Source organism: Clavelina lepadiformis, chromosome 3 (assembly GCF_947623445.1).
Source record: "Clavelina lepadiformis chromosome 3, kaClaLepa1.1, whole genome shotgun sequence".
Classification (NCBI taxonomy): Eukaryota; Metazoa; Chordata; class Ascidiacea; order Aplousobranchia; family Clavelinidae; genus Clavelina; species Clavelina lepadiformis.
In genome coordinates, this window is record NC_135242.1 from 15,598,215 (window position 1) to 15,608,428 (window position 10,214).

Below are 10,214 nucleotides of genomic sequence, written 5' to 3' on the forward strand. Positions count from 1 at the left end.
GTGAGAAAAAGCACAATTTTTGTCAACTTCACCGATTGGGGTAGGTGTGCCATATCCCACATTATATACCAATCACAATAACCAAAAAGTTGTTTTACCTATTTAGGATTAATAAATTCTTAAAAGCACGACGTCTTTAAATATCATGGAAAAGATTTCAAATATTCCCTGGTTTTTATAATAGAAAATTATAATTAGGTGTATATGCCTATATATAATGGCTGTTTCGAGGGAGTTGGTGAACAACAAGATTTGAAATACAAGTATTTCAATAGTAAGAAACTCCGCTTAAATTTAATTATTTTCGCTTGTTGAGCATGAACTGTGAGAAGAGTGGCAACTTGAAACAATGCACAGGCTTTCAGAAGTGGTTGTAGAGATGAAGTGGCAACACGTAAGATTTCAATTCACAAAGCGTTACACGCTCTAAGTAGCCTATGTTACATTCTAACTGTCGCACGAACATTACGCGCAGGTATCCGGACAGTGCTGTTTCAACTTAGAGTAATGTAGGAATTTTATGCAGCACTCAAACTATCAGAAAAATTTCACATAATTCAGGTGACCGTAATTAAGACAGAGTTCTGTAAAAATGAAAACGGCAGACACTTTTGCTAAGAAAGTTTAAAACATTCCTTTGAAGTTGGCAATATGCAAGTAGTTTAGTGTTGTATAAATCAATAAGTGACTTCAGCCTTTTGAAGTCACAACTAAGAAAAATGAATTAAGAGTGAAGTTGCAATAAAAGCATGGTTTATGGCTGCAAATATTTCAATTTGAATACATTATAAGCTAAACTATACGCTGTTGTACCTAAAATAACAAATTCGATGTGTTTTTTTCAAAACTTAAGTTTAAGCTAGAAGGCGTCTGAAAGGTCGCTTCTGTTTTGAATACCTCAGTTAAATTAATGAACACTATTTTAGCTTTAGTTTTTAAGCAGTTGTGAAAAAACCCGAAACAAGGAGTATCAGACTGAAACAAGTGGAGACAACAATTGCGAATGTGCACAAAAATCATTATTAGTGGATGTGAAGTGCACTCTGTTTATGACTGTTCGTGTTGTCTTGTTAAAGAGGGATCTTCGAAAATCGATTTTGACGTGTTTTATAATTCCACGGCAGCTATTTGGTTAAAGTAGTCTAGGTGAAATGGGACTTATATAGAGAATGAATAGTAGTTTGTGTGTAGTACTTACAATCCTGCAAATTCAACAATATGTCTGGAACAGATGACTACGGATTCCTCAGTGCTGAACCTAACAGCAGAGAAAAAGTCACAAACGTATCTCAATCGGACTTTTGCAATAAATTTGATGTAAAATATTCACTTAAACAGACGGTTGCGATGAAAAATGTTAACCCTGATACTCAGCAAGATTGCACTCAAACTGCAGAAAAAAAAGTGCCTTGGTGGAAGGTTTTGTTTAAACGCGGAAGAAAAGAAAAGCAACAAAAGAACAAGCTGGAAAGACGAAATTCCGACCTCAACCTGACAATGAAATCTAAAGTTTTAGAAAGCAAACAATCCCGTAATGGCAAATGCATGAGCATGTTACTACATGATAATATAGAAATGATTGATGACGTGAACTTGACCTCAAAAATTAAATCAGAATCAGAAAATCAAATTGCACATTCAAAGGTTTCTTCGAAAATGGGATTAACAAGGTTAGCGACACCCGGTCATATGAAAGTTGATAAATACGTAGATATTTCAAGTAAAACTACAAAGACCCAAATTTTGGACAATCGAACAGATTGTGAAACGTCGTACAACGACGGAGAAGCACCGTTAAAACACGCAGAAGATATTATAGAGCCTGGAGAGGAAAAAAACAAGCAAAATAAAAATGAGTTGACCAAGCAGGATAAAAAGAAGCAAAAACCAATCAAGCCTTTGCGAAAAAATACAAAGGTAAATATTTTAGCTGGAGATAACAACAAGCAAAATCCACAGTTTAATGCAAAAATGGAAGAAAGCAACGAGTTTCAACGCGTTTTAACTCGGTCGAGGTCAATGATTCATTTAAGAACTCCTTTTCGGAAAAAAGATCGTTTACTGAATTGCTCTATAACATCGAAGTCAAAGAAGAGCCTGTCAAAAGAGGACATTTTAGCTAATACTGCCTATCAGGAGTACAACTTTCCCGACCAAACTTCTAAGCGGCAAGAAAAGGAAGGATTAATTGATGTTTATGATCGGTATCCAAGAAAAAAAGTAGAACAAAGAAAGGTCCTTATTAATATGTACACAAAGTAAGAACAACATTTTACAATATTCTTAAAATCACCATTGCCAGTTATGATTCTATAGCAAAACGTTTTATAGGCAAATTGAATTTTCGTTATATCCGATATTAACATCTACTGTAACTTATTATATACATCAACATATAACGGTTTCTCGATTATAGGATATTCTGGTTAATTAGTATATATAGTAAAATAAAAAAGCGAGATACAGGATGGCACCCTAGAGTTAACTTTTATTTAACTTTCTTTAATTCCACTGCACAAGCTTTCGCAAGCATAAACTTGCTTCATATAGGTGTACTACGAGAAGATCTCTCTCTAAATCTTGCTTTTTTATTTTACTATAAACTGATTATACTCGGTTAACACGGTTCAGCCATCATCAACTCTGATTAATTAATTATCGTTTATTACGTAGGGAAGAAATACCAGTTGAAAACGGTGTACCGCAGTGGGACTCCAAATCGTACGAATACGCAACTCAACGGCCTCTTGCACGTCGCATCTATTTCAGCAACAGAAAACAGGGTCGTCCAACGAAATTTGTCGAATCGTCCTTTCTGGGTGCACACGAAATATCCCCAATATTACCCGTCCGTTGTAAGTTAATCTTTTCAGGTTTGTTTATAGCAATACGCGGAAAAAAGTCGCACTGCTCTGGCCCGCAAAGTACACCTGATATGCTTTAAAAAGGTTTAATGTTTGCGACCACCAATTTTTCATAATTTATGTGTGACAAGGTAACACACAAAACAAAGAGAAATCATATTCTACACTTCGGAAAATCGGAGATATGAGTATATTATCTTTGGAAAACGAACCTGGAAACCTACAGTTAGGAGAAGCTCATCACAAAGTAGAAGCGCAGGTACATGTACAAAAGGAAACTCAAATGAAATTACCTCTTGTTGAAGCTAAAGAAAAAATCGCTCAAAAATCAGCATTAACAGAAAACGATCACACCAGGTGCGTAAACTTACATGCTTCAACCGTTAATACTTTCTTGCCTAAATCAATTAAACAATTAAACCAAACAGATAAAGTAGTAAAAATTAAGTTCGTGTACGACTATATGAGGCCTACTCTTCTCATCATTCGCACTGATGTAAAAAACACATTTAGGCATGTGGCTGCAGTATATCATTTAATCAGATTTTGTGAATTCTATCCACAGAATAAAGAGCAGCACCGTTTCAGATCTGCTATCAAACGAGGTTGCCACTTCTACTGTAGAACAAGAGAACAGTATGATGGAAGGTATGTTTATAATTCACAGGCCAACAAAAAATTTTTGGCATGGAAGGTAAGAACGATTTTAGCGTATATCAGGGGCGCTGAGCTCGAAAATGCCATTAGTTTTTGCAAATTGGCTCTAGTTTTTAAGATATTAGCGAATTTCGATATTTTTTCGTACCTTTTAAATTTGAAGCTATAGGTTACATTTTATCTTAAGGAACGGCCTATATTAAATGTTGAAGTAGGCCTAAGTCTATCTGCACTAAAACCACAAGAATGAGCAAAAGCTAAAGACACAATGAGATTAGCTAAATGAAAAAGTGCTGCATAAATCTATTATTTTCCATATATTCAACACAAAATATGCCCCATTTATTCGTATTTTCATCAGATTCTCCTAAAATATTGCAATTTGTGAGAATAAGCTTCCAATACCACATTAAAACTTGCTTGAAGTGAACAATAAATAGCAGTAATTTGGTAATAACAAACCAAGTATGCCTAAGCCTACACAAGAAAGACGAAAATTTGTAAAAACAGACGAAATGAACAAGCAATAAATTTTTTTCATTTACCGCGGAGTATTCATAGCAAAACACTTTATGAAGAAATAAATCCATCTCAGGATGTGCATTAATGAAGTTCTTAGATGTACTTTAGTTATTTACTCAAATTAGCTTGAAGTCATCTGCAGGAATGTCCTCTTATTCGACTTTCGCCTGTAGTCTTGTTCTGGACAGCTTCGCATTAGGCACCAGCAGTAACCTGCCATCATGTGAGTATCCCATCTACCTTGATATCTCTCTTCCGCTAATTTGATATCTTGATGAAACCTTTCACCTTGTTCCTCACTCATATTTCCGAGGTTTTCAGGGAAGCGATCTAAGTGACTGAATAGATAGTGAACTTTTACGGTCATCCTTGATCTAAGAGCTTGAAAATTCGTAAGCATCACTTCTACGAGATCCACATAGTTGCTTGCTTTTGTGTTTTCAAGAAACCCTTTTACAACTGCAATAAAAGAGTGCCAGGCTGCCTTCTCAACTTCAGTCATATGTGATGGAAAAACTTAATCTTTAATTAATTTTCGTATTTGTGGCCCATCAAAAAGTCCTGCTTTCAGGTTTTGAATACTAAGACCAGGAAATACTTTGCACAGGTAATCAAAACAAGCACCATCTTTATCTAAGGCCCTGACAAATTGTTTCATCAAACCCAATTTGATTTGCAATGGGGGTAAAATGATGCGATCACGACTGAAGGTTCATTTACAATGTTTTTATCTCCGTGCACAAGCTGTTCATGTATGGGCTATTCCTTTTTAATCCAGTGTTGATCAGTGGCCCGAATATCCCAGTAACAAATAAAGCAGGATACTTGGTGTAGCCGCCTTGTTGTCCTAAGAGAAAGTTGACCATTTTGAAATCAACGCATATCTCCCAGTTATGCTCAGTATAAGAAAGTTTCTTGATGGGACGATCATGGTTATGCTTGATGGGAGATGATATAAACTAATCTAATGCCTTATTTACCTCCCAAGCGAAACATTTGTGCCAGACAACTCAACATTTGGGCAAAACTAAATAGCTGCTTCACATGGCTTCAGTTTTTACTAACTTATGTTACTCACTAGCATACATTTCTAACTTTTCATGGTATATGTAGGAAGAAGCAATATCTCAAAAACCAGAGCCAATTCAGCAAAAGTAATGGCATTTTCGAACTCAGCGTCCCTGATATACCCCTAAATCGATCTAACATATCATGCCTTTTAAAAAAAAATTTTTTTGGCCTGTGGAATGCAGGAAATTTTTTGAAATCAAAGAAGCTAAAGCATATATGCCATTGAATTATTAATATAGATGAAAACAGCCTGGTTGAAACTGACGAACCTGATCTGATGAAGTTTGGTCGTTCGTTTATTCTTACTGGAGTTGTTGACCAAAAGGTAATAAAAACTCAGATCTTGAAAGTTGAAACTAATTTCGTGTTGTACGTCCTGTATAAGTCTTAGGTTATTACTTTTCGATCCTATAGAGATAGTCTTTGACCAAAATTTTTTAGACTAAATATAATTTTCTGCAGCTAACAATAATTGTAATGAAGTAAATAATTTACTAGATCCAATTGAATTATATGCACATCATCAATGTTGCAGTCATTCTATGTCTTAATAGATGCCAGATGTCATTATCCAGAAGCACCCTTACCTTGCAATGTCTTTTCCCGTGCGCAATATGGCCCAGTGTTTACGTCATGCTACATTACGAAAACAGTCTCCTTCAAAGGAAGATGTTTCCGAAAACAAGGCCATTGTTGATTCGCATTCTCCCCAGACTATTGAAGACATTAGCAACCCTGCTTACTGCGAAACTAAAAAGCACTCACTTGGATGGACTCCCCAGAAAAATTGCTTATATCATTTGTCAAGAAGCAAAAAAAATGAAAGGCAAATCAGAGCTATCGCAGGCTTGATTTTATATTATACTGCATTATATAGTGTATTATATTATGCATTATATGTTTTAATGACTTTGATGTATTATTATAATTATTAATGTAATAAGTTATATCATAACTTTCCAAGTTATATTATATATTATTACGAGAATAAAGATTATCAGAAAATCATAAATTAGTCACATTACCAATGATTGAAGAACTTCACTTCATTGCAGGTCTAAACTTGAAATGATACCGTCCAGCAATAGTACAAGTAATTCAAAAACACACACGCCATGTGGACCACCAAGACGATGTCATAGCGATTCAGATTTGTCTTCTACATTTAGTGTTACACCAATGAAGTTAAATAAATATTTGTCAGCAGCGATGGAACCAAGTACGTATTTCATCTATAATAGAATATTTACTAAAAAAACAGCACTCCCTACTTACGAAATAATAGAATAAACAAAATTACGTTCCAAGCTACCCTTGCTATCTCGAATTTGTTTGCAAGTCGACAATGTGTAATTTGTATACATAAAGATTGCAGAACACAATATAACTATACCAAAGATCCCCATGATACACATTCCACCAAATGGCTATGTTTTCAGGGGTGGCTCAACGTTGTTGGCAGGTGAACGGTCATCCCTAGGGAATGTTTGCAGTTGCACTGCATGTTAAGAACGTTTGTAAATCAGGGCATGTCTGTACAGCAGGGGTCGGCAACCTACGGCCCGCCATGCGAAATCGTCCGGCCCGAGACATATTAATTAGTTATCACAAGAATACGGCCCGCCGTGTCTTATTGAGTTTCAAACTGTAGTGTTAACATTTAGCAATTATAGTATTAATGAAAATTCCGGCCCGCCAAAGAGTTGTACGCTCGACATTTGGCCCGTGACTAGCAAAAGGTTGCCGACCCCTGATTTAAGGGTAAGATATTCGCGTTAAAGAAAAGCTGTCCCGGCAGTTACGGCCCGCCAGTATATTTTATTTTATCAAATTGGCCCGCGGCTCAAAAAGGTTGCCGACCCCTGCTGTACAGTAGAGAAACATTACATATGGCTACCGATTCATGATTGGATATGAATAGTGGTGGGATTCAGCCGGTTCGCACCGGTTCGTGCCAACCGGTTTTTGGAATTTTAATGACCTCCGCGAACCGGAGCGATAACAAGCGTATGTATAGGCCTATGCCCTATGTGTATATCAGCCCTGGGTCAATATGGCATGCTACTAGTAAGAGAACCAGATGTTAAAATATTTGAATCCCACCACTGGATATGAATGAACATCAGTAGGGTCTGAGCAGTGTCAGGTAAAGAAATGCACACCCACAATATAAATAACTGAACGGAAAGAAGTTGTGATGTAACAATCTCTCACTACTCAATCTTGAAGTAGGTCTGCATTTCTTTATTAATTTGACTTCACAAGAAATTTAAAGTATAAGAAAACTAACTTTAAACACTAACTTTAGCTTGATACGTTTTAGATCCATTCAACGGTGGTGGAAGAAAGATATGTAGGTAAGTCGAACAATAAGCTTGCGAAAAATATTACTTGGGACTCCAGGAGTCATGCTTAAATTGGGTATTGTTAGTGCTGGATGATGTTATCTGTTGCAAGTTATTAAACCTGATTGAAAACAGAATTTTATGAATTTAAAAGCATAACGTATAGCGGCAACACTAAAAATGACGGTTATGACGCTGACAGTTACGGACAAGGGCGGTAATGGACAATGACGGTAATGGATATATTTTCGAACGTAGGTTTTTCCTATGAAATAGTGAAAACCTAAAAGATTTTTGTTGTTTATACTAAAGTTTGACTTTCAAGATACCTCTTGTGATGTGTTATCGAGAAAAGCCGCTATTATAACAACAATGAAATCAATGATTGTGCCATTGTTTATTGTCGCCATTTTCCATTTCAGCACACTCATCAGCTAGCGGAGGTCTATTTATTTTTATTACTATTTATTATTAAGTTAATTTACTTTACAGGAGTAGGAGTGCAAGAACCGATCGCCTGCTAACACGCATGAAACACAGGATTCAGCGACTGGAGAGACTGAGCGATTTAGCCTTGCAAGATAACACTTCTTTTCTCAACTCTCCTAGTCTCTCTGTTTCATCGGAAAAGGTATCCATGATAATTTACATTTAAGGTCATAAGTTTATGATAATAGTATGTTGTAGGCTAATGCAATCTTTCCGCTAAACTTCGTCGAAGTGAATGCTACAAACATAAAAACAAAGTTATAATCGGAAGACCAGTGGGCTATATTTCTATTGCGTTTATCAACCAACCCGTAGACCGTAACAGCGTATTCCATTCTTCTATTGTAGCTCACAAAGCTAGAAAGTGATAATTTGGATTTATCAGTGAAATATGCTAGCACGGAAAGCATCAGTCGAAAATGTGCAAACGCAAAACCGCGTTTTGATCTTCAGTCTTTAGCTGAACCATCTCAATCTACTTCGCTGAAGAAATTTAAGCAGTTAATTCATTCCCGCATGGACAAGGTCAATATCATGCAGACAACAACGCAACAGCATTTTCCGGTCAAATCAAAGACCGAGGCAGAAACCCTTCGGCAGCAGGCTCAAGTGACACTGTATGAAAACCTGTGGCCACCATACGAGTCTTACGCAGATAAGGAAAGTACACGAACACATCCGAGTGTTGATCGGACAATTCAAACGAATCCTGGAGAAAATTGTCGGGAAAACACCAGAGTTACTTTTTCCTCGGCTAACGTAAGACCGATTACCTCTGAGATTGAGTGTGAATCACAACGCAGCAGGCAAGAAGCTCCAATGCAAAAATCCAAAAAAATTTACTCAAACGAATCTTTTTGTGCAAAACGCGAAAAGAATACGTTCAGTTGCGCTCTTTCAAGGTCGTCGGTAAAAATCTATCCTAAGTATGTTTTCAGAGCTTTACAAGATACAGCGGTAAGCAATTCAAATGGAAATAAACCACAAAAACATGCAAAGTCCATTTCGCTTTCTGCAAACGAAATCCAAAGGCCAAAGCAACATTTACAAACGCAAAAGTGTATCCAAGATGATCTAAAACAGAGCTTCTCAACCAGAGGAAAAAGTACAGACGCTGCTGGATCAACGAGAATACAAACAACATTTGGCAGTGAAGATGAAGATTTTTCAACTAATTGCCGCGCTGTTCGTAGTAGTGCAAGCTACTTTTCGACCTCACTACTGCAAAACCAAGCGAAAATAAAAGACACCATGCTAAAAGAAATGAAACGAATCAGTACACGATATACTTCTTTTGAGTCATGTGACAATTTTCAACACTGTGAGAATAAAGCAACTCGCTGCCAGATCCACGGAGTGGACGGGGCGTCTAACCAGAACCACTACGAAACTGTTCTTCCGGTGAGAATAGACATTCAAGAAGAAGCCAGAGCTTCAAACAGGAGAGGTATGATTCGTAACGTTGACACCGAGGAAGATGGTTACGCTACAATGTCCTCTAATGACAGCACACTGGCACAATATGGCAGTGTGGTATGGCCTGAACCAAGATCTGCAAACAGAACTAGAAAAAGTGGCCCTAGAGAAAGCAGCATTCAGAAACCTGGTCATAAGAGTCCCATTGAGTACATTATCCCGCACCAGAACAATATAATAGAAGATACAAATGGGTTTTTGGAATGGGATTGTGACGAAACAGATCTCTAGAAAGGATCCGCAATACAAGCAGCTTTTAATAAATCGTTTTTTAGTTATAGCGATTCCTAATTTTTGTATAGTTAGTACATCGATAATATCATATAAGTAATTTGCGTAACTAAATCGCTTTTATTTGTTGGGTGATAATTTTCAAAAGAAAATATAGGCAATAGAATGTGGAAACTAAGCGGCTGTAAATGTTTTTATCAGTGTCTAAAGTCATAAAAAGCTATAATTGTTATTAGCAAACGTTTTACAATTATGTTAGAAGGCATTTAGCAACAACTAAAATTACAGTTCAATTCGCTATGACGAATTTTAATCAAATACAATTTAGGGATATTTCTTGTATTTGCTATTCAGCACTGTTTGCTGATAAATGGACCGTTTTTAACAAAACGAAAGGAATCACGTGCACCCAATTCTGCACTGAATTAACACTGCAATGATTTTTTTCAAGAAAAATTGTAATAACAACAAATTAACAGTGTTTCACTTTTTTTTAAAAGTAACCTATGCACTTACGTTCGCTTGTAGAAAAAAATTGAACACCATAGCCAAGTTTTTG

At 36.5% G+C, this 10,214-nt stretch overlaps 1 protein-coding gene across 1 annotated transcript; it reads left to right on the forward strand.

Moving 5' to 3' along the window:
- Window positions 1-444: 444 nt before the first annotated feature.
- LOC143450782 (uncharacterized) lies at window positions 445-10,143 on the forward strand. The gene is made up of 10 exons (XM_076951472.1): window positions 445-2,258; window positions 2,674-2,855; window positions 2,996-3,221; window positions 3,430-3,512; window positions 5,354-5,439; window positions 5,669-5,940; window positions 6,170-6,333; window positions 7,438-7,471; window positions 7,952-8,090; window positions 8,297-10,143. The coding sequence occupies exons 1-10, from the start codon at window positions 1,219-1,221 to the stop codon at window positions 9,653-9,655; spliced, it is 3,585 nt and encodes a 1,194-aa protein (XP_076807587.1). The 5' UTR covers window positions 445-1,218; the 3' UTR covers window positions 9,656-10,143.
- The last annotated feature ends 71 nt before the right edge of the window (window positions 10,144-10,214 follow it).